We start from the raw sequence: 25,578 nt of genomic DNA on the forward strand, positions 1-25,578 counted from the left end.
GGAAGCTTGCTAAGAATTTCAGTGAGGGCATACCAGGTCTACAGCTTTAGAACAATACAGACGTTAGAGCGGGCTCTAGAACGACATGAAAGCGCAGTACACAAACAAAGCTGAGCCTTGCACAGGCAGGTCACGGTTTGGCCGACTTTCAGCTACTGAGGAACAGAGAAAACAAAGTCTAATCATAAGGGTATGGCTGTTTCAGAGAAAAAGATGCTAGTTGAAAACTAACTGAGATAAGAGGAGGCAAAGAAAAACAAGAAGTTAGAGAGGACTGGAGAGTGGGAAGCAAAACAGAAAGAACGAGAGGGAAGAAAGAGTGAGAGAAAGCATCAGGGAGAAAGCTGCAGACAGAGACAGATATAGAGAGAAGCTTTGGCCCAGCTGGGTTATGGCCCATTTAAAGTAGAGCTTGTTGGGCTCCTCCTCCTCCTCCTTTTCCTCCTCTCCCAGACCGACAACGGTCACAGAAGGAACAAGGAAGAATTTGTCTTTGAGACAGAAAAGTCGGCTAACTGTGGCCACTGGCCGGGTCACTGTTTATGTGTATGTGTGTACATATATAACATGTATAATCATATCTATGTATAGATATGATTGTACAAGTTAAACATACAAAAGGCAAATGATTATACATATGATATTCATGGTGGACCATTTCTAGTGCTTCTCTTCTTAGATCTAAGTCTGAGAGATGACTCCTTTAAACAAGCAATGTCTGTTAAATCTCTTAATATCATTTGTCATGTTTATACAGTTTTCATCATAGTCTCCAACCGAAGTAACTTGCTTCCTGACGCCACTTCCTTCTGCTCCCCTTTAAAGACGTTTGATTTACATAAAGTCATAAACGTGGTTTTCTACAAATATGTCTTCGTTTGACAGCATAGAGATCAGCATCACTGTGGAAATGCTTGTGATCATCGATCTTAAGAGCTACAAGTCCCATGATCCACCTCTCAGACAAAGCTGAATTCACATTATCCATACAATGGGAAAATGTACTTCCTTGCATGATATTGATTAGTTTTCATTAACCATGATAAAGTGACTGATAAGAGCACGCAGAGCTTAACAGTATGTTTCTAACATGATAATAAGTACTATGGTAATATATAATCTGAAGTGTTGCTTCAGCATGCATGTGATGAATAGCAAATTAAGTAGTCTAATATTTACCATGAGAGGGCTCCAGATGACTTAAGGATACTTAAACATTGTTTTTCATGCCAAATTAGAGAGGAAATTATAACTGCATGTGTTAAATGAGATTATAAATACATTACTAGCTCTGTTTACTTTCAATGAACAGTGTTGGAACTTATGAAAGTGTAAAAGTAATCAAAAATTACAAAAAAATTGTACCATTTAATAATTTACTTTAATTTAAAATTTACTTGAGTTTTGCGTATGTTTCAGTCTTCTCGATTGTCAGCAACAGACTCTACAGCCAGTCCCACTGGTGACAGTGCAATCTCAGTCAGATAAACAGCTGCAGGCTCTGCTCTGGACTCTCCCTTAATTAAAAGGATTCTCACATCAACTTATTAGCGTGAAAACAGTAGTAGTGTGATTAAAGCCCACTGTAAGAGATGTTCAGGGTTTGGTCCCACAATAAAATAACCCAAATTAGCTTTATTCATCTATATTTCATTTTATTTTGTTCGAGTGCACTTGTCACAATTGGTTAATTAAACCTCCATTGTATTCATCAACTTAAGTCAATAACTTAGACTTAGCTACACCCCCCTGATGTCCCGGGTTTACATTAATATAGAGGTGAGTATTCAGCTATTTAGCCAGCATCCTGTGCTTGGACAACTATCTGCAAATAAAGCCCTGTTACCACTGGACCAAAAAACAAAAAACAAAAAAACCTTCAACACTAAAACACACCAAAATCTGACTTTTGTCTTTCTTTGTAACAAACAGATACAAATGACTGCAGCTGTCACAGGTTTTTATTGGCTCTAGCTCCAATCAGTGGTGATGGAAACATGACGTCTGGGAGAAAACTCCAATTTTCAACACTTTTTCAACGGGTGGTCAACAACTTCTGCGACTTTTCGTGATCTCAACCACAATTTCCACCCTTCCCCACCCAAGCAGCGCTCAACATCATTCCAAATCAGTTGGTGAAACAGAAAAAATAACAGCAGGTCTCCCACATACGGATTTATTTGTAGTGGCCCACCACAATCAAAACATTTGCCGCCACATATTGATTTTATAGTTTTTGAGCTGAACCATTCATTAGGAGCTATAATTCAAATTTATTTACCGTTTGATTATTCACTTCATTATTCACTCTTGGAGCACAGAGCATACTCTGGGATCAGATCCATCTATCTGATCTGATCAACTCTAAACAGATTGACAGATAATTATCAGAAATGATCCACCCAAAAGCACAAACTCCTCAAATTGCTGCTTATGGAAAAAAACAACAAAAACATGAGTTTTGCCTATGTTGCCTTCACAGACCCACAAAAACATCTGGATTTCGAGAGGCAACAAAGATTGATAAAAACACACAAGATTAAAAAAAAGCCCAACTAAAAACAATAACAGTTATTACATATATGCACTAATTCTGGTGGAAAATTGGTAACTTGTCTATGAAAAACTCCAAGTTCTCATTACATGCTTACAGCAGCTACTATGATTACAACCTATAACTCACTACAAGCCTCACAGTCAATCTAATAACCCAACTCCTAATGTTCATTTATGATCTGTGTAAGCTTTTGTGCTACAGGGCGCCACCCATGACTCTGAGCAGCTTAATAACGGCTGTATGTGGTGCATTTAAGGTATTCTTGACAAGCTGACGCCAAAACCACCAACAAATTTGCGGCCCCAGTCTGCTTGAATACAGCTGTGAAAGTTGTTACATAACACTGCTGGCTAGCTTCCAAGCCTGAGCAAAGGGACATGAAAAAACAGATATGAGGGAGCTGTAAATTGCCCGTGACCAAATTCTTAGCAAACAGATCTAGCCAATCACTGATTGAGGCAGGATACCATTTCTCAGTATCCTGAATCAAAGAGCTCACAGTGACAGGGGCTTTCTGTGATTGTGTTACAGTCACGACAGATGTATAAATACAGATTCTGCATACTGTCCAAACATTTTCCTCCAGTTGTTGCTTTCTGTTACGATCCGACCGATGACAGATCAGACCTAAGCCTATGAGCTCAGGAAGCTGCTGAAACAGTTAGCTGAAGTCCCACTGTAAACAGACACGCTACTTGTTTAGAATTACAATTACACTGTTGCAATGCACTTTTGCAGCAAATATTGGTATGTATCGCGCAATTGCAAAATGCCTTCTGATCAATCAAGTCCAAATAAGGCCATAACCTCCTGTCTAAACAATGGGTAACAATCTTTGCAAAAAATATAACCTGGTTCTTACACATCAAGCTAGTTGTCAGTTGCAGAGCGAAGACAAAAAAGTGAGACATTTTGTCAAGATCCTGAATGGAATTATTGTGAATCAACAGATACCTGTCAGATAACACTACATCCAACAAAATGTGTTATATTTCACTCTAAATGAATAAAGGAAGAGCCATCGTTTAGGACAATTCCCTTGGAGGTAATGAGATCCTTTGGGGTCACAAGCTATGGGCTATTCAGATAAGCAGTGCCAGTATAACTGCTGTTGGATGCCTGAGATGTGCCAAGGCTTCACAACACTGGGCTGCAGTCCAAATCAGGATACCTTTCTCAAAAGAGAGAAAACAAGATAGCAATAAAGAGACAGATGACAGAAAGACAAAGAGTTGTTGCACTGAAGCCATGTTGTAATTGAATAATTTGAATCACTGTGACTTAGAAACCAAGGTCGCTATTCAAGGCCAAGTCTGAGTTTAGACCTGGTGACATATCTAGCGAGAGGAGTGATGGCCACAATGATGCGTGCTTCTTCCTGTTGCAGTTGTCCAGCGCTACATGATTACGTGTTAGATGTTACTTCAAACCACATATAAAACACACTTTGCATCACCACTGCAGTTTGTTTGTCTGAGCACAGCTATACCAATAAATGGCAACATAAACCATATCATATTTAAAACAGATGAAAACAAATTTAAACAATACTGACAAGGAAATCAGGCCATTTCACTGCACTGAAAAGTCTGACAGGTTAATTTTACTTAAAAAAAATCTGAGAAACCCCTTGCCTCAAAAAATGTAAGTAAATATAACGTAACTTAACTGATGAAGTTTACTTAAAATGTAGTTATACTTACTTAACATTGTGGAAATGTTGCAACTTAAAAAATGACAATCTTAATTCAAGTGTTAGCAACTTCGGTAAACCAAGTTTACTGCCCTATATATCTGTATTCTGCTGGTTGCCACCTAGTCAGTCATATTTGCATATTCTTAAATATGTTAAGTATAACTCACAGATCTCCTAACTTCATCACTGGCAAAATCCTCTCTGTCATGATCAAGTTAAGCCAGAATAACTTGGTTTAATAAAGTAACTAAAACTTAGAAAGAACAAGGCAATTTCATTTGTCATTTTTAAGATGCAACAACTTCACAAAATTAAGTAAATGTAGCTAACTTTAACATAACCGCACACTAACATAGTTATGCTTATTTTTCTTGTTCAAAGCAATCGCTCTCCACAATTAATTTAATTAAGATCAACTTGTCAGATTTTACAGCGTGTCAGTATCTGACCCAAAAATCCCATTTTTAGTTTTGTCCTACTTAAAAGTCCTCTATAATACAACTTTCTCTCACACAAGCCTGTCCTCTGCTTATTATCATGTGAGATTAATGGGAAGAAAGCAAAGAGGGTGGGGGAAGTAAATTGTCCATATTTTACTTTTGCAGTAAATGTCAAGCAGCTGATTTATTGCAGGCAGTCAGTGAACCTGTTCAGCATGTTTGACAGAAATAAAGGTTGTCCGGTGAATGACATCCCTGCTGCTGTCATGGCCTCCTGCAGAGCATCAAATTCTTCCAAGGTTGTTTTAACCACTTTTTGCCCACCTTTCAATTTACCACATTACTGAGACAAGTAGACTGATATGGACAGGGACATGAATACTGTTCTCTACTGTTGACCGCAGGCAACGGAAGATTTATGGTGCGACATCTGGGCCGAGCAGAGAGAACGAAAGCAATGAAGCAGAGAGATACTTGAAGAGGCGAAAGAGATATTTAGAAAGGAGATATCAGGGGAAGAGTGAGTCTGGAGGAAAAGGAAGAAGGTGTGTGGGCTGGTGTTGGTCACACAGCCCAACACTTGTGTTAATCACCCCAAAGTTTTTAACAAGCATAGAGCAAAAATACTCTACAGGCGAGGGTGGAAATGAAGGATGTGGCAGGTATGTAGGCTAACTCTTGCACAAGGGGCCCTAATCTTAAAATAATTTGCCTACATTTTGGAGCAGAATGTTGGTGACATTTAGAGCTTCAGTCAGTATGAACCAGTATGAGCTGACGCAAATATCACCCTTATTTAATTTAATTTAATAGTTCTTTTTCAATTCATAGATTAAATACTGGGCTTGTAAAATGTCAAAAATAATGACAAAAGCCCATCACACAATAATGGGAGCATATCTTTGTCTGCAAACCATTAAACAAGACCAAGACCCTACACCCACACTAGTGGTTCACTGAGGCTATACTTAAAGGAGAAATTATGCCCATTTCCAAAATCCAAAGTGCATGTCATTCCCATGGTCCAAGACAGTCTTATTAGTAAACATCAACAACTTTCTCCTTTATGCAACAGCTTTAGTGCTTGAGCCTAAATTTGTGATGTTATAGGATAAAAAGTACAAAACAGCATCATACACAGATTTGAGGAAAGAACTGGGAAAGATGTTCTAGTCGTCACTGAGAGCAGGGGGTGTTTTGCGTTTATGGACACATCTTTGAAGTGATAACACTATGAATAAAGCTTATTTGGGTATAAAATAGAAAGCAAACATTCTGAGGGGCCACAAAATCAGGCTACCATTCACTGCCTACGAAGCAGCTTCAGACTTCACACTAAGACATAACAAGTTTGATCCTAGGCCAATTAAATAGCATATTGAAATGCTTAATTTAGGTAGAGTTCCCCTTTAAAGTCAACGAGCTAACTGGGAAGGTTAACATGCTAACATGATTACAACAAGGATAACACACTGATGTGCCCCAGGCATACTGCTCAGCTTTGCTTCCAATTGTTTTCAATTTTTCCCGGTGGCCAGTGATGGTATTGCAGCGCGGCAAAAAATCCTGCAGCCCAAGAAGTATTTTCCCCATAGACCATGTCAACACACCTGTTGACAAGACACTTCAAGACACTGCTAGAGAAACACTACAAGCGTATACCGTACCCCAACATACATTGGAAGTAAACCTGCAATTTAGAAACTTTTTTGGCATATGCGTGCTAGGCAAGAAATTCTCACTGGACTGAACAGGCACCAATGTTAACCAGCATAGATTAGCGAGTTAGCATAGTAGCAACTGCTACTTAGCACTAAGCAAAAAGAACAGCTGAGGATGATGGGAAGTCAAATATTTAGTGATGAAATGGATGTCTTTACAATATTTTGCAATATAGCACTGGAAAAGTAAAAACTTTGACCTGCAGGTGAAGCAAAACAAAGTCTGGATACATCCTCTGGAGACCAGGCAAAACTTTACAGCAATCCATCCACTAGGAAGTGAGTTATTTCAATCCAGGTCAAAGTGGTGGACCAATGGACCTACAGACATTGTCATCCATGCATCCTGTTATTCAAGTAACTCTGATGTCACACAAATTAATCACTAAATAAAAGGAATTTGTAATAAACAAATGCACTATGTAAAATTAATTTGAAATTAGCTCATCTTCAAACCACATCAATGTAAGACAGCAAAAATCTGTGACAGCGACTTAAGTAAGACAAGATGGACATTCACATTTTGTCCTGAATGATTTAAATGAAACTGAGCTGGAGTAAAAATTACAATTAAACAGAGGCCCTGACAGAATCATTTCACAATGATGGTTTATCTCACTTAGAAAAACAACACATCTGACCTCAGCTACACTGCGTGCAGTAGGTTATCAGGGAAAACTCTTACCCTAACAACAACCTAAAAGCAGCACAAGCTCTAAAAGTCACGTGTTATCCCTGATCATGACTTATGGCCATCTCATGTCAATACAAAAGCAATAAAAATAATCTTGCTGACCCATTGCTTCTCCCAGCACTCTATATCTATATTCAACAGTGTTTTGGCAAGAGAAAAAATGGCATACTGCAACTCACAGCAATGCATTATCGTCACAAGCTAAAGCGCCTTTAAAAATAGGAGTTAGGCTTTAGCTCGAGCAGTGCTGAAAATAGACAAGCCCCAGACATAGAGGGGCTTCTATTTTAAAGAATGACCGCATGGTGGCTGAGAGGCGGGTCAATATTCCCAGACAAATACATGACTCCAGGTAGCAAGAAGGACTGGGGTCAGTTTACTTTCACTTTAGTCGATGCAGGGGCTGAAAAGCTCTTAAAAAAAAAAGTAAATATCTCTACAGTAAACGTATCAATGCATGAGGTTGCACAGAATAAGAACCCTAGTGTTGTTAGGTAAACTGATGTTTCTTTTCTAAATAATCAACTGAAACTGAGTTGATCCAAACTCTGGTGGTAAGAGAACAACAAAAAAGTGAACAGAAAGAAAGAGAAGAAAGACAGATCTACCTTTGTATCATCCCTGCAGCTCACCCCACGCATCCTCCGCAGACACAGCTCAGCAATAAACACAGCCACCAACCAGCCTGTCAACCAGCTGCTTGCTTAGTCAGGATAATAAACACAGTCTCTGTCTGTTCTACCTCTGGCAGCGTTGATACCAATGTATGCTGGACCAGCACGACACCACCCATACAGAGAAATGGAGCATCACAAATCTTAAAATGCCTTCTTTTAATAAGCAGCTGTTTCACTATGCACTTCATTGTCTTTCACTGTTATATTGAATTTATAGTGTCTTTAGCTTCGGTACTGTAACAAATATCCCAGTGAAACTGAATATTTGAGCAGAGCACAATTATAAGAGGGAATTAAATCACATTCTATACATTTGATCTGCACACATCTGCAACCACAAACAGATTTTCTATTCATATATATATAGTTCAGTTATTCATCACACCAGAGAGCGGAGCACAGAGCGTACTCTGGGCACAGATGGAGCAGCGGAACGTAGACAGTTTAACTTAACAATTCATTCTGCTTGGTTTTAAAAATTGCATTCACTAGCAGCAGCAGCTGCTCCTGTCATCTGTCCATCTGACCTGATCAGCTCTGAACAGATTGACAGGTCAATTATCCATCACGTGAGATATAAACTGCTGCTGGGTAAAAAAAAAACACCCAAAAAACAACTCAGAATTTAGAGAAAGAGCTACATTATTTTGGGCATAAAAACAAAGTTTTTGCCCACTGATATCCAAACACAGATCTCCTCTTGTCTCTCAATATTGCTCTGTTAGCTACCGCAGCCCACAAATGGTGAAATGCAGTTTTATGTGATCAGTGTAGCTGGCTAGTTGCCCAAAGTCCCATTTGATTGGAACATTCTTTGTAAATGACCCTCACTGCCAGATGAGTAGTCAAACATTTGGAACTTTTATGGTTTTGCAGAAAGAAAAAAATGGGATTTTTGATATGTGTTTGCCATGTAACAAGAAATAAATGATCAATTAACACAGGGACACAGGGAAAAAATGTGAACATATATTTTTAATTTCACTTGGTCTTTTAGGTTAGCAATCAGATTTGTTTAAATGAGAATAAAATCATCCTTGCTCTGCTTAAATTATATGCCATCTTCATTTTGTGATCTGTGCTGTAGAATAGAATGAATACTGTAGAATGTTCTTTCTTTTGTTGCCATTTACATAGCTGCAGAATCAAGCGGACGCTGTAATGTAATCATAGGAGGAGAATGATACATTAAAAGCTGGTGAAAATGAGAATGTGCTTTCACAGCAAGCCACAACATCTCAAGTGCTTCCCAGTGTCAACTTCGGAAAACCAAAATGTACCCCTGACGTCAGTCACAAGCAGTGTTATATTTTCACCAAACTCCTAACAGGATGTACAGCACAAGCACATTTAGTTGAATAATTCAGGTCCTTAGTCATGACGAATTCAAGCCGGCCAAACACCAGAGACATTATTACAATTTTCCAGAACTGTTGAACTTAACAATGGCCAAAAATATTAATGTATATTTCCTCTGCAGTTTGACTAAGAGGAGGCAGCCCTTAAATGCTGAATGTTTCTTTCAAAATGTGGTGGATTGTGTTGAAAATAAAATAAATCGCTGGTAAAATCACGTGCCATACATTTTTTAAGTTTTAAAAGTAAAAGTACTCACTGTGCAGTACAATGTTCCAGTAATTTAACTATATATTATATTTTTAAATCAATTTTACTTTGTATTGACGTCTAGGTTGCACTTTACTGCTGTAGATGAATAAACGTGTTCAGATTTTAACTCTTTCATATACTGCTGGGTAAGTCATAGCAATGCTTCATATTCTATGATGTCATCTAATATTTGTCGCATTTTTGTCTTGTGCGGACCACATATCTTTACAAAGTCAACCTTTGATGGTTTCAGAAGAACAACACTGTTTACAGCTTTGCCACAATGCTTTTACAGCCAATCAAGGAATGTTTTAAAGAGTTTTTTTTAGCTTAAAAATCTCAAGACATAAATGAAAGCCTAATCATTCAGTTTATCACAAATTTTCAAAATCAACACATAACAGTATTTTGGGGTGAATTTACCTTTACTTTAACATATGAAGTCATTCTGAACAGGACTATTTTAGCTAACCTACTAAGTATATAAATATTTTTTTCTGACAATTCTTAAATTATTACAAATGTATGTAAGTTATAATGTAATTTGAGCAGATTTTCTTGTTAACTGTCTCTAGCGCAGTACATTAAAATCGAATGCATTTCAACATTGTTAATGGTCATATTCAGGGTCATCCTGAAGGGGATAACATTGTGACTTAATAATTATTTTTGGGACACTTTTTAAAAAAGTGACGTAAAATGTTAATACTCAAGTAAAGTACAAGTGCCAAAAAAAATACTTAAGCACAGTACTTGAGTAAATGTCCTTGGTTACATTCCACCACTGGTGATATGTAACTACTGTCAGCACTGTTGAAAACTCTGACAGTTTACTACCTGGTCTGCAAAGCTGAACAGACGCTGTCATCAGCTTTAAATAGCAGTGTATTTCAATTTGTAGATGGAGCTTGATTTAAGAGCGCTCCAGTGGCTCAGCAAACATACAACAAGAAGTGGGTCACCTACGACTATAAAGGCTGGACCCGTACTGAATCTCATTAATGGTGTTTTGACAAAGGCAAAATGAGGCCATTATCAAGTTTTCTCTCAAACCAGCTGGCAGGGATCATAGGATTACACAAGGTGTAAGTCTAAACCACAGCTTCGGGGGTTGAATGTTTGCCTCCACATGCACAGCAACCTTGATCAGGTAAATCATTGACCCATCTATGGCACAAGGTCCTCTGCATTGTCTGGTGACAGCTTACAATACAGCTAGCTGTACACATGCAGCAGTAATGCTTACAAATGCAAGCTGGGGTTATTTTTTATGTGTGTACAAGAATGCATATCTACACACCCACAGGCATATAAAAATGCAATACATTTCTGTCTAACATTACAAAAATTAAATACATTACACGAGTGATTTCCCCCGAGGAATTTATTCCGCTAAACTTGGCAGCGTAGCAATCCACCTACTTTCACATCATTAGCATTCACAACTGAAAAGGACAGCCATAACTGCCAGAGTCTTCAGAGACAAGCATTGTACAACAGCTGACAAAGCTCTATAAGGCGGCTCAATGACAAATATTTCATAAGTGTATAATAAATAGCTACTAGTGGTCACTGAGTGATTGAAATGTGTGCTCTGGTGCTCCATCATGTGTTGCAGAGTCATAAATAAGCTAATTTAAAGTTTCAATCTTGGAGATATCTTTTTGTTTTCTTTGGTGACACCTATGACAGTCAGTGGTAATTGCTTCATGCAAAGTTTGCACAGTCAGAGTGACATCCCACAATTGGTCAAGCCCCTTTGCCAGGGCCAGTGTGGTAAGTTTTCGCCCGTCCATGCACATCAACTTTGCGGATGCAGATGGGTGAGAAAAGTAGAGAACCATGCTTTAGACATCAATCCCTTAATATCCAGTATCTCGGTATTATTGTACATCTATGGGAGAAACCCATGTGAAGGGTAAAAGATCAAAACATTTCTTCATCACAATTCAGTGTTCGTGCAGAAAGCATATTTTGCATTAAGGCTCAAAACCAGGTGAACTGGTGAACTTATTTATATTCTGCTCATTTTATGAAGCCTGCAGCTGGTGAGATAAAAAGGTTACCACAGCATAGAAATTGCTTGTGTATGTATGCACATATATGTATGTGTAATATGGTGTGTGTGTGTGTGTGTGTGTGTGTGTGACAATGGGTTATTAATGACTGTGCAGTGCTTTTGATTTTTGCAAATTCAAGGGCTTTGTTACCTCATTCTGCAGTAGGTTGTAATTTAAAAATGTATTAAAATTAAAATCTTCAAAATTCTAACTTTAAGTTACAAACGTGTTTAAAAATTCAAAATGAAAAGCATCGCAAACTTTGTAGAGTCAAACTTGGAGTTCGAAAAACACCTTTTATAACCCCATCTTTGAAAAAAAAAAAAAGGCATTGAGGAAGGAAGTACTTGTTGCACTGCAGGATGATGAGTAATTCTAAACACAAACAAGTATAACCTCATATAATCTCCAGGCTTCAAGAGCTGGCAGGTCAGTCACATTGTACATTAGCTGGAACTAAATGACCGTCAGCAAATCAAAAGTACTGCAGCTCTGGGACTGAAGGGATTCATCAAGTTGCTCACACTTCAGCAGGCTGGATGCTCGCTGGCTGCCAGAAGGGTCTGAACCTGTAGCCTCCTGTTGACAGTCTCCCTGGTTACTCTGCCACCCTGCTGACACTGATCAGGTGGAGGGAAAACTCCTTATTCCTGTCTCTTGCAAAATAACCCAGTGGAGGAGCAACTTAACCTAATTTAAAAGCCCTATTTGTGCTGAATCATATCTAATAAACAGTTCATTAAGTCAATAAAATGTCATGACAGCCTTTATCAGAGATCCTAAAATATTTTTTATAAATGATAAGAGTTGCATTTTGCACTGGATTTTACCATGACAAATGGTAAAATGCAGACAAAAATGACATATTCCAAATTCCCTTTTAAAGTATCCTTCTTTTGTTTGTGGAGAAGATAAATAGATGAACTAACAGTGATCCCTAAACCTTAGCAATCACACCCAGGCAACACCCAGACTCCTTTTACCCAATCAGAAACCTCCTGAAGGAAAGGGACGTGTGGATTCCTTCAACAGATTAAGGGCATTCCCCTCCTTACTGACTCGGGAAGGAGGGTTTAAAGATGATCGCATCTGTTAGATGACGACAACCCACATTCACTCAGACAGGATGCACGACGCAAGCAGACCAACAAAATATCTCGCAATTTAGCGAGCACACAGACACAGAAAAGCAGATGCAGTAAAGAAAAATACGGAATGGCTTTGTGCCCAAACTGCTCTGAGGGTTTATACAGTAACAGGCAATCATGGAAAAGCAGCGGAGGCAGGAAATTCCACCAACTTGATTCATCGATCAGAGAACAAGTCATGACACATCAAACTTTACAGGCCTTGCAATGAAACAGAACACCAACAAAATTCTTTTTTCACTGTTTGTTTTCCTGCAGGAGGCGCTTTCATGCTTATTTCTAAATCTGCTCAAACAACACAGGAAGTGGAAAACATTCATCACAGTAAGAGAAGGAGAAAAAAATCTATTAGCGGGAGGAATTTGGGATAATGATCAATCTGAATAATTTAATTAAAAACATAAAAGGGTAGGCTGGATTTGAATTGTAAATTGTTTCCATGCAACTTTTACCACATAAAAAGTTGTTATTTAAAATGTCAGTATTACAATTGAAAAAATCACAGATATAATTTTTTTTAATTTTTTTTATCCATGACTTATTGTCCTGATTTCTAGCACCAGATTCATCTGAATTAACCACTGACAGATGAAGAGATTTATGCAGTGCATCACAGCAAAGACAGGATAAGAAATTATTATGCTTTTATAGGTCTGGGTGATATGGAGGAAATCACATAGCACAATATTTTTGACAAAATACCTCAATAGCAATATAGCAGCTATAACACTGGATTGATGATTGGCTGCTTCCACAAAGTATTTACACAATGAGATTTTTGGTAATCATCAGTAATGTGGATATAAAGTGGGGAGAAGCAAATAATAGAACAGCTAGAACAATCTGGTAAAAAAAATATCATCACTTTACTGCAGCCTTTAAAACCAGAAAAAGACAGCTCTTATGCTATAATACAATATCCAAAATCCAAGATGATATCTAGTCTCATATCACAATATCGCTATAATAATGATATATTGTCCAGCCCTACTTTTATAAAAGATAATGTTTACCTTCAGAGGACAAGAGGTGTTATATCACTTAGTGTAGCCATGTTTAATAATTAAGTGAGATTATTACATATATTGTGGTCTGAATTGATTCTAAGAAATGCATCAGCATCTGCAAATTTTGTGCATGCCGGAGACAAGGTTGGGGAATAAAGCTTTTTGGTTTTTTTCTGTTTTTAGTGTTTGTGGTGGGGGCACAGCTAACCACCTCCACTAACCAGTTTCCTGGGGAAAACCCTGATATGAGATGCATGGCATCTAGTTTATGCAAATTTCCCACAGCTTTTTTGTTTTTGTTGCTTTTTTGTTTTGTTTCTTGAACAACGTTGATTGTGGAGAGTTGTTCCTTTTGACTTATTTGGGATTTTTCTAATTTTCAAAAAAATGTTGTTTATATCCAATAAGCACAAAAATTCCTCAAAGCCACTTGGTCACATGGCTTCAGTAATACACATTATGACTTTTCAGGAAAGGCAACACTTATAACACACTGACCACAAAGTAAAAGATAAATATAGCTAGTTAACATGCAAATCACACAATTTCTGAGAAAACCTACATAATAATAAAAGCAATAATGTAATAATCATTACTTTTTTTATGTACCTGGAATGGCACTTCGCCATTCATCTCCACAGGGAGCAAAGGGGGCAGCAGTCTGAGCCATTCTAGCTGCTAGACACCACACTTCCCGTTTCCGGATAGAGCGGTTGCCAAATATAACATGCACAATCCTCTGTTTAAGAAGTACAGTGAGTCAGGTCAGTCAAGGCTATTAATGCTCACGCCTGACACACGCAAACAGTTAGCCCACCGAGCTTTATGGGAACATAGCTGGAGAAGCATTCGAAAAAGACTGCTGACCCTCACAAACTGACACGGTTGTTGCCTTTATTCAATTTCTGGCCCAACTGCTGCAAAATGAGCTTGGTTACACTGTAAGCCATCGAATTTATGACATAGGGACAGACATGCACTTGAAGGAACTTTAAAGCATAGTGCTCATGGCCATAACATAATTTATTAGACAAGGATGAGTTTAGAAAGAATCCCATTGGAGTTATCCAAGGATATCGTACTCTATTCTGAGTAATGGAAATCTACACCAAGAAATGCCCTTCAGCGCCAACTATCCACAGCCATCACATGATGTGCAATGAGGCATTTGTCAGTGCATATGTTTGTCTGTTCATAGTGCACAGTATGTGGGTGTATTGTGTATACATTACTTAGAGCAGATGCGTGTGTGGAAACAATACAGTATTTAACTAAATCTAAGCACAAATGTTTGTAAGTGGCAACACTGGCTACTACACTGGGGCAAAATATACAGAATTTTCAAAGAAGAATAATCAATATGCCATTGAAAGAACACAGTGCTGGGAGAACGGGAAGTTTAAGAAACAGTTTTCTCTTCTCTTGGTCTAAAAGAGGGACACTGTTGCACAAAATCAAGAAGTGTAGAGTAAATTACACTTAGTTTTGATTTGGCTTTTTAAAATCAGCGTATATGATTTAATGTTATAGACGCTCGTTATCATTAAGAAACTTGTGGACTTTGACTTAGAAAGAACAAAGCTACTCTCTCCAAGGTCAAGATTGATCTTTTACATTAAACATATATGACATTCAACTAATGCCCTGTACACATTATAGACCAAGTAATGTATATTCAACTTGTTATGAGTTTGTTGTGAACTGTAGTCATTTTTGGAAGTGTGTTTTGAAACACACTATGAAGAAAAGATAATTTAAGTAAAAGGAACATTTCTTAAAACATTACAAACTGCAGCATCACAATTTAACTGATATTATTTAGCACTTTTCTGAAAAAAAAAGCTTTGCAAAAATCTTACTTATTTTAGAGCCAGTTGCATACTATTGACAGGGTCTCTTTTACTTGCCTTTGTATTTCTTTCCATCATTTGCAGAGATTAAAAAGAAGAGCTTTGTCTTGAAAAAATAGGTTAAGTCTGTCTTGTGGCCTGTCATACAGGCCTTGGATATGTCATGACACCTAACACCCCTATAAACATACCAGCAGCCACAAAACAGCCTTTAAAAAGAATCAGCTTGGCTGCTAAGAAGCCCAGACCTCCTTTGGCTCTCTGCACCACAGTGACCTCAGCTGAAGTCTACATGAAAGAGTCAGTACAGTAGGGAGAGAACAAGTTAGACAGACAGAGGGAAGAAGAGTAATGAGATAGAGTGAATGAAAGAGCATCTTGTTGGAAAACAAGCCTTGGATAATGATCAGATCTGCCATTTCTGCTGTAAGGCTGTTTAGACTGCATATATAAAGCCTTTTTGAGAAAGAGAATATTGCTATTATATCAGGGTGATCTTTCTGTTGCACAATGACAACCAAATTAGAGATACTGTCTTTAAAAATTGAACTTTAAACGAGTCTTTGCAGGGCATCAAAGGATTCTAACACAGTTTGTAAAGATTTGTTAGGCTTCAGAGAGAGACTTCTTCACTCAAGGATATACATTAACAGCATTAGTACTGCTCCATGCAGAGTAATGTGAGGTGTAACATCACACACTCAACATGTTGCATGGATGTTTGTGTCCAGGCTCCGAAATTAACACCCACCAAGCGCCAAATGCAGACGGATTTTCCGTTTGAGTAAATCTTGGAAGGCTATCCACCACACTGGCGGGTAAATATTTGTACCAAAATAGTCATGTAATAAAAAACTATACCTAGAGTCTCTACTGCAAAAAGTTATTTCGGACACTGTTTGTGTCCCACATGAACATCAAAACCCTGTCCTGCTAATCGTTAGAGCAAAATGGTAAGTGAGTGTTGTTGGACACACAAAACAAAATAGGATGTGGTATTAAACAATAAGATGCAGAAAAAGGCAAAAAGCAGTGGATTGTAGCCCTGCATACAGCAATGGCTATCAGTAAGCCTATTAAGCAACAGGAACAGAAACAATGTGGATTGAGGTTGGCATAATCTTAGAGATTACAAATCCAGGAAATTGAGTCAACAGAGACTGACCTAGTTTGGTTTAAGTTTGTTTTACCTGCCTGTTGTGAAGTGACTATAATGAGGACACTTACACTAGGACTTGAAATTCCCTGTACGCAGCTTATATAGTGTATATGTATGGCATGTTAAAAAAATAGCAAAAGCAGAATTACTTATCATGTGAAACTTTACGAACAATAATGAACAAGGTTTTTCTTGTTTTTTTTTTGTTTCACTTTATAGGACATAAAAGTAAAATAACACAATTTAGAGGGGCACTTGCAGAACACAGACCTCCACTAAGGCCAAAAGTCCTCTCTAAATTGTGTTATTTTACTTTTATGTCCTAGAAAGTGAAATATATATATATATATATATATATATATATATATATATATATATATGCCTCAGGCTTTTCAAAACAAATATTTCAACTATTCTTTTTTTTTCTTCATATAAACTGTTAGGCAACTACAGGTACTTCAACAACTTCTGGTAATATTATAAACAAGCCAAGTTAGCCATGTGAGCTAACGCCTGATAATGCGTGCAAACTATTCTCAGGACAGATCAGAAATGTGCAATTTTTTGCTGACATTTGATATCAAATAAAAGCCAGAGACTGTGTTGTATAAAGTTGCTGTGAGCAATAAATTCGCCTAATTCTAAGCAGAGGGCAGATGATAACATAATTTAGGAGCCTGACCATGCAAAATCTCTCTTCCTCTGAGCAGCTGCCTTCGTCTCACTCAAACTCATGATCTGCCCTGTGATGTGCGCCAAAATCTTCCTTGGCTTATACACCCTGCCACTAAGTTTCATGAAAATCCGGCCATTTTTGCTGCATAAAGTCTCCCCTCTATTAGCCCTTTAAATTTGTCTCTGAAACTGTCAGCAGACTACCCACTTTGTTGTGAGGCTTGTATCGAGAAGGGGAAGGCCAGCTAAGTCTTACACTGTGATTGGCCTGTAGGAGCTGTAAGTTGCAGTTAAGTATAAAGTAATATTTTCCCAATTTATGTTTTTTGTTTGTTCGTTTCACAAATGGTAAACCTTTTGTTTTGGAATAAAATGCCACATAAATATCTGAAAAATGTTGTTGTTTACCAAATCTAAAAATAGATGACATTTTACACTTTGCATGCTGAGCATTGTTGCAAAACATGGAAGCTCATGTGCTTAGATTCTTTCCTTACCTGTCTGATTTATTTATTTCGTTTTAGAGTTGGCAACATTGAGTTAGGCTGGCTGTTTATTGCAACAGAAGAGCATCAAACAACAGACAGGGAAAAATAACCGTAAAAAAACTGATGGGCTTTTTTTTTTTTTTTTTTTTTTTTTAAATATATGCTAAAAGTTATTTGAAGAGCAGCAAACAGTCCACTGAACCACCACAGCTTTATGAAGCATCGGCTAACCCCAGTCTAGCAGAACACTATTTTATGATGCATTAGCAAAATGATGCATTTGGCATACAACACTAATTTTACTGCACTTCAAATGAATGCACAATTTTCATATTTAAAAAAAGATGCATTTGTGGTCAGCGTTCCTTTTGATATCCAGGATCTACAGCACACTTCTAACATAATGGTGTGTGTGTTTGTATGACATCTTCGTGTGTACAGCTTTTGCATGCCTGTGTGAAATATGGAGAGCTCTGAGGGGCCCATTAGGGTTGAGAAGGTGAGAAGAATAAAGTGGCTGAGTGACAGTTTAAGCAGAGAGAAGCAGCAGCACAGCAGATCTGTACACGTGGCCTTCCAGCATCCTTGTGTGTGTATATACACACACACACATACACACAGACAGACACAGTCTGTCTTGCTCTGGCCCTCACTGACACATGCAGCACAGCAACAGAGAAGAGTCTACATCAACTTTTAAACCATTTTTCGTCTGTGTCAGTATGACTCACACATATAAGATGAAAAGATTCGTAGGCGTAGTATTTTACAAAGCAATCTACTGTATGCAAAAAAATAATGCAGCATAGAAAAAAAATGAAGCACAAGTTGAAAAAAATCCACTTTATGGAAGAAGTATCATGATGCATATCTTAACTAATGAATCTTAAACAATGTTTCAGGGGCCTCATTTCACCCTGTGCGTGAAGCAACAACATTTGTTCATTTGATTATCAGTTACATAACGAGAGGCTTGAGCCAAGCAACGTGAATAAGCCAAATCGTGTTCCAACTGCACTGAAAATTTCCACAGAAAAGCTAGGTGGGCTTCATGATTTACATTTGAGTATATGGTTGCCATATTAACTCAGGTGGTAACCAGGCAGCCAGTCACTTTTCTATAGTCATTCTAACTTTGGGGTCCACTCAGCATCAAATGAAATAATGCAACAACACTGCAGTAAAATATAAATTTGTCAGCTTACCTACTGCATATTCCATACAGCAGTGTATTCCAATGTTATAGTTTGTTATATTATATTGAATTACACTATATTGTGTACATCTCCTGTGCAAGAAATGCAATTCCCAGTGAAACAACAGTACTGTGTCTACAGCCCAGCTGGCCGTTAATGTCAATATGCATTGATATTTTGTTGAATTTATGTTGTGGCATTGGGTGACCAAAATTCAATGGCACGACACCTTCTAGTCTGATGCCATCATCAATTTGACATTGAATAAGAATGACAGATAATATTTTTTTGGTCAAACACACATTTAGTTTCAGATAGAGCAGAAACAATTGGTCTTTTGATCAATTAATCAAAAGAAAGAAAATGTATTTGCAATCTTTGATTCAAGAACAAATGAAATGAAAACAATCATTTCGATCAATCTGATCATTTTCATCATATGTGCACTATATTAATGTAAGAAATTTGATTACTTAATCATTGTCATACCACATTTTTTGTTGGCTCATTGGTAAGTCAGTTTGTTTTTGTAATTTGTTTGTGTGTTACCTTGTTTTTGCACAGCACTGTTAAGATCTTGCAGAGTGCAGAGTGCCCTGCTTCACAGGAACACAGTATGACAACACACACCGTGCTGGTGCAACGAGAATCAACATACCAGAGAGTAGTTCGGGTACACAAGCACTGTGGCACAGATTCTTGGCATTACGAGGCTTTGTTATTTAAAAACAACACTGTTTGTTGTTTGAATGAATTAAGAAGTGAGAAAACACGTGTTGCCACATCAGCTTGACTAGAAATTTTAAAAGACTTAATGAAATGGCAGCTGACTGGGATGCCATCTTTGAATTTCTACAAAGCTTTTTTTTTGTATCAGTGTTTATGGTAGCTATCAAGTCCACGATAGTCAATTACAGAAGAAAATAATGAAAAACAAACAGTTTGGATTTATGAACCACGACACCAAGACTTTTCCACAGTTTAAATTTGATTAACACAACAACCCAGGAGCGTATCAGTGTGGCAGCAGGGAGATAACAGAGGCTGACACCCATGTTCATCTTTAACTTGTTTACAGAGCAGCCTGAGCCAAACACCTCAATGGCTCTTTCAGAAGAGCAGTACTGACTCGCATTATGACCCCTCATTAATCAAACACATCTTGTGATCTGACCATTCAAGCCGTAGTCACAAAGGAGCTCATAAAACAGCAAATAAATCTCTCACTCTCAAAGGTCCACTCACTGTCAGTTCAGCGATCAGATTTAAGCTGACATGAGACGCGAGACACTTCTCATTCACACCCTGTGGCACCTTAAATAATAACTTCCCTCACATTAAATGTGTCCACGATGTATTCTCAGAAGTCCACATATCAATTTCTCTCAATGAGTCATTTCCTGTTAGAATGACTCATTTGCGTAACTCTGGGATATCTTTATAAGCAGCACTGTGCTGCAGCACAATTTTGGAAAAGTACCAGAGGGCGGATCATGGTCAAATTATGCTGAGTTATTATGCATGAGAACAATTTCACAACAGTGCCCAAAAAAATATTGATTTTCATTATCTGATTTTGAGCAACCACAAAAATGAAGAAAAAGTTTTAAAGATTCTAGAATCACCAAAGCTGCAATACACACAAGATAGGAAATATTTCTGCATTGTCTATTAACTGTCTCTTCAGGGTGACTATCACCGTCTCAACTAATTAACTTCACTTCCTTATTCAACAGGATTTCTTTTCCCTCCTGCCTCATTGTAACCTGGCAACTAATTCATCACCTTTCTGCAAATCTTTCTACTCCGATGATATTCATGTAGACAAGGGAGAATATAGTCCTATGTTTGATTGGTCATGGATTTCCGAAAATGTGATGAGACATGGAGCAATTGTAGGAATGTGTGTCCTGCTGTGTCTGTCTATTGGAGGTGGTGAGCAACAAATGCCTTCCACCCCCAGGATGCTAGCATTTCTCTCTAAAAGAAAAAAAAAGTCACAAACATACAAACACATGAGCACTCTTTTCTTCTTGAATTGATGTTTCTTTTGTGCAAGAATCACTCTGGAAGACTCAGGCTGAACTGCTGTGAAATGCATCAAATGTCATTTTCCAAAATGCACACTCAGAGTGTCCTGCAGGGAACTGAAGTGCCCTAATACACCACTGAGCTTGATTTGATTTCGGGAGCATCAACTTAGAACCAGATATTTTCTGTGGTTGCAGGAGCCGAAGTGCAAAAAGAGATTTTCTTTATTTTTTTGGAGGAGAAAATAATTTGCACTCTCTCGCTGTTTATTCTCACATTTTTAAATCAAATGCATGTTCATAGAATTACTTCCCTGCTAAAATTTACACTCATAATTGAAGCTATCAACAACAAGTCACATCGAAAGCCAAATCCAATGTGTTTATCCTTATACGGGGTCATACTGCAAATAGCTTTTGTGCTGAATATCTGACAGATTTTTAAAAGACAGAACAGCAGGTCACTAAGTGTAGATCAAGGTCCCTACTACAAAAAAATGACCACAGCTAAGACTACCGTATAGCAAGAATAATCATCAACTCCTCTTTGGACCATGTGCCTAACACATTTTAAAGCCTTGCCTCTGAGCACAAAAAGGCAAGCACACTAAGTATGAAAGCAAACACCAAATCTGCCACAGAGCCAAAAGTAAACAAAGAGGGATAAAATAATTCCATGAGACGTACCTGGAGAAGCTGACAGAAAAAGCAGCCAAGGCTGAGGGAAGTCCATCGTCTGCCCTCTGTAACCCGGACGACTCTCCAAATCTATTCCCCCTGGTCCAGCTCTCCCCAGCGAGAGGCATGTTTGAATACATGCCAAAAGGCTTCTGCTCTTGTAGGCCCATTGTGGAGGACGGGTTGGCTCTGTAGTGGTAGCTAGGTCCTGCACCAACGCCCATAGGTGAGGACATGGTGCCTCCTCCATGGAGAGAGCTCATGCTGCTCTGGAGACACTGCGACTGGCAGAATCCATCGCCGTCTTGTTTCTCCTGCTTGACCACACCAGGAGTACGGATGTGGATGAAGGAGTCGTCGGGATCCTTCTCCTCCTTGATCATAACACTGGAGAGCAGTGATGTAGGCTGCTGTTGATGGTGAAGCTGATGTTGCTGGTGCTGTAGAAGATGGTGCTGCTGGTGCTGATGCTGCATAGGGTGTTGCTGCTGGTCCGTGCCGTTCACATTGGTACAGTTTACTCCGTTACCCACAGGAGGCTTTGTTTCCTTTAGCATGCCGCCGACAGGACCACCAACACCACCACTGCTGTTGTGTAGGATGTTATCCAAGTGTGCCACTTCTGAATCCAACTCAAAAACGCTGATTTCTGGCAGAGAATTCGGAAGGTCCAGGTCTTGCCAAATCTCGGTATCCTCGATTAAGCGACCGCTGTTGCCATCCAAATCACACTGGCCAGCAACTGTGTGTCCGCTGTAAGATACCAGGTCTTTATCCAGAGAAAAATTCCCCTCCTGCTTGATGGGCTGGGGAAAAAGGTCAGGCAGAGGGAGGTTTACCAGGATTGAGGAGACGGAGGTGCTAATGACGGAGGGGGACGTCCGCTCGACATCGGACATACTCTGTTTCAACAACGGCAAGTTGTCTTCCATGGTGAATGCACCAATATCCTGGTGTTGTTTCTGCATTCTAATTATTTTACCCTCCTCAATGTCCGAGCCCTTGCACAGGACATGATGTTGAGGGGACTCAAAGAGGCCTCCAAGGTCCCCCTGGTCTTTGGTTCCACCCGGTCCACTTGGGGCCACTGTGGGCAGGGGAAGAGAACCAGGTCTCAGGTGCGTTGCAGTCTGGAGCAGTGAACCAGCCGTGTCACCCATATCTCTGCCTAGTCCAGGTCCCGTCTCCCCAAATGTCAGGCTGTCGTCTCGATTACCGTTACGCTTCAGTCCACCCTGATCCATTTCTTTATCCTGACAGGACAGCGAGGGTGAGCCACAGAGTGCACAACACAGAGAGAGAGAAAGAGAGAGGAGACAAAGTTAGGCTATAAAAACAGAAAACAGAAAAATAGAGAACTTAGTAATTTATTTATCTTTAAAAAGTGAGATCTGCATTAAAACGGTGTTATGCCACAGTTTAAAAGCATCTGCCAGTGCAAGGCTCATGTCTGCTATTATTACTCTGCCCACACTGTTCTCCAAATTTATTTGTTTATTTTTATTTCTGTAGAAGTGACAGCAGTTGTATCAAACAGGCCATTTCTGCCTCTCACACCCACACTGGAGCAATATGGCAGAGGTTCAAATGGCACAAACAATGCTGAGAAAAATCAGTAGACGGGGGGAAGGGGGGGCAGAACCATTACATAACATAACTGACTATAATGTCCATGTTTTTTGTTTGAAATGTACCCTCCACTCAACTCAAACATCAGGACTTGGAAAACAAGCCCAGGCATAACTCGTGTTAAAGGCAGTGCCACTGACAGTCCCACATACAGCCGAGCATGTGTGCAGCAACATACATCTGTCAAAAGAGATTAACCCACTGTGGGCCTCTGGGCATTTGCAGCAGTCACCAAATAACTGTCAATCTCCGTTTGCAAGGCAGCGCAAATGAACAATTGAGTCGAAACTTCATTTGCAAAATTTGAAATGTAAATTAAAGTACAATTAAAGAAAAAAAATCAAGTCAAATCTGGGGGCAGCAGCCGCCGCAAAACAAAAGCTCTCTGTGCAAGTGAGGATTCTGCAGTATTCAACTGTTGATCATTAACAACGATAGCTGCCATATCTGAAGGGGCAGAAAAGAACGAACCAGGCAAGCTGTCACTTGCGGCAATTACTGTGTTTAAAAGTCAGTGCCTCTGACTAAATATTGCAAAACCGGCCTGCATCGCTCAGAGCATTCTCAACTACATTATATGCAATAAATGTAAATTTTTAAAAAAAAACTTGAAATAGCGCATTGCTGAGCGGTAAAAGATACTTTTCTGTAAATATCTGACCGATGCAATGCAACCGATTGACTCTATTATGTCTGTTTATTGCCTCAAGCAGCGGTCGTGACATTCTTCCTTGAAGACACGACGACATACAGCACACATAAGGTATACAGTGCGGTATAGACAGTGGTTTACAGCACTTCATTTGCACATATCTGCTGCTTCTAGGAATTGACGTGGGTTGACAAGAAAATGGAACAATTATTTATTTTGATCGTACTCCCTGGTGAAGAACTGGACAGATTTTGTTTTGGTCATAGGTTTCTCCACTTTTCCCCGCCCACAGTACAGTATAGATGGTTCTGTACTGTAATCGATACTGCATTCAGACTAATGGGGCACAGTCATCTCTAATTAAAGTTGCTGGTTTAATGCATTTTAGAGGAGACAATGAACGTCTATTAAAGTTTTAAAGAAAAAAAGTTTGAGGTTTCCTGACTTGCTGCTCTGTACTTTTCCTACAGATAAGCGCACCACATCATTACAGCATTAGTGCAACCTGTTGGCTGCGATGGGAAATTGCACTGATCACACGCCTACAGCCGGAGCCGCTGATAAGCTGCCGATCCGTTGAAGTTTGTGCAACATTTTCTTCTTCTCACACGCAAAAAAACTGCCCCTGTGAGCTGTCGTGGTGATACTGTCAGTGGTTGGCACGGTGCACGACTGACAGTGTCAGTGCACCCTCCACGCAGCACCAGCGACGCGCCTCGTCGGCCTACCTCGAGGAAACAACCAGCCCCTCACCATATTTCCCCAGCCAAATAACAAGACAAGTGGGGGCATTAGAAGCAAAGCGTACCTGTGGTGAAAGAAGGATGCGCTACACCAGGTTAGGTCATCTCCCGTTTGTCCAAGTTGGAGGAAAAAAAATGTGTGAAATAACGCAATGTCCACACAGTCAATAGAGCCCCTTCTTTGCCGTAACGTTGCGTGGTGAAATGTCAGCTGGATCTGTTGCCGCCTCTCTGCCCACACGGCAGAAAAACATCGTCCGCAGTAGCAACTATTTTATAAGTAAAGTCAACAACGCCGTTGACCTAGCAGGAGCTGGCGAGATCCACCGTGTGCGCCGTTTCGCCGATCTGTCGGTAACTTTTAACGCACGTCGCCGGTAGCTGGGGTGGAAAAAAAGTAATCGATAGGTCGCTCGTTCGCAAATTCAGGACAATTCCGTAATTAATCCACAGATCTGCGAGGCGATATTCTGCTCTTGCGCCATTAAACCCGTGAGTACATTAAAGTTATATAATACAGCCGTGGCGCACTCAACTGCAAACTCAGGCAGGGCAGGGCGGACAGTTAGTGAAGCGGTGTCAAGCTAAGTGAAACAAGTATGGCACATCCGGCTTGGCATTTCAGAATAAAAGCTGTGCTGTTCCAAATGACATACATACATATTGAAAATGAACAGTTTAAAGCGGAGAAATTTACCACCATACTTTTCCATAACAGAGGTTGATATATATATATATATACCAGTGGAAATTTACAGAGTGATTTCTAATAGTATTGCCTAAGGGAAGCACATATGAAGCTAAAGACTTCAGTATGCTGGAAGGGTTGGTCATTAATTTGAACAAACTGAGAACGATCTGATAAGTATT

The 25,578-nt window shown here is 39.2% G+C and overlaps 1 protein-coding gene across 2 annotated transcripts in view; it reads right to left on the reverse strand.

Moving 5' to 3' along the window:
* Window positions 1-25,268, reverse strand: part of LOC121952564 (glucocorticoid receptor-like) — a 79,789-nt gene extending 54,521 nt beyond the window's left edge. For both annotated transcript variants that reach the window (XM_042499329.1, XM_042499328.1), the window contains exons 1-2: window positions 24,774-25,268; window positions 21,694-22,937 (exon numbers count right to left, since the gene is read on the reverse strand). In XM_042499329.1, coding sequence (XP_042355263.1) covers window positions 21,694-22,928 — 1,235 coding nt within the window. In that variant the 5' untranslated portion in view covers window positions 22,929-22,937; window positions 24,774-25,268. The remainder of the gene's footprint in view (window positions 1-21,693; window positions 22,938-24,773) is intronic.
* Between the last annotated feature and the right edge of the window lie 310 nt (window positions 25,269-25,578).

This window comes from Plectropomus leopardus, chromosome 13, assembly GCF_008729295.1.
Source record: "Plectropomus leopardus isolate mb chromosome 13, YSFRI_Pleo_2.0, whole genome shotgun sequence".
In the NCBI taxonomy this organism is placed as follows: domain Eukaryota; kingdom Metazoa; phylum Chordata; class Actinopteri; order Perciformes; family Serranidae; genus Plectropomus; species Plectropomus leopardus.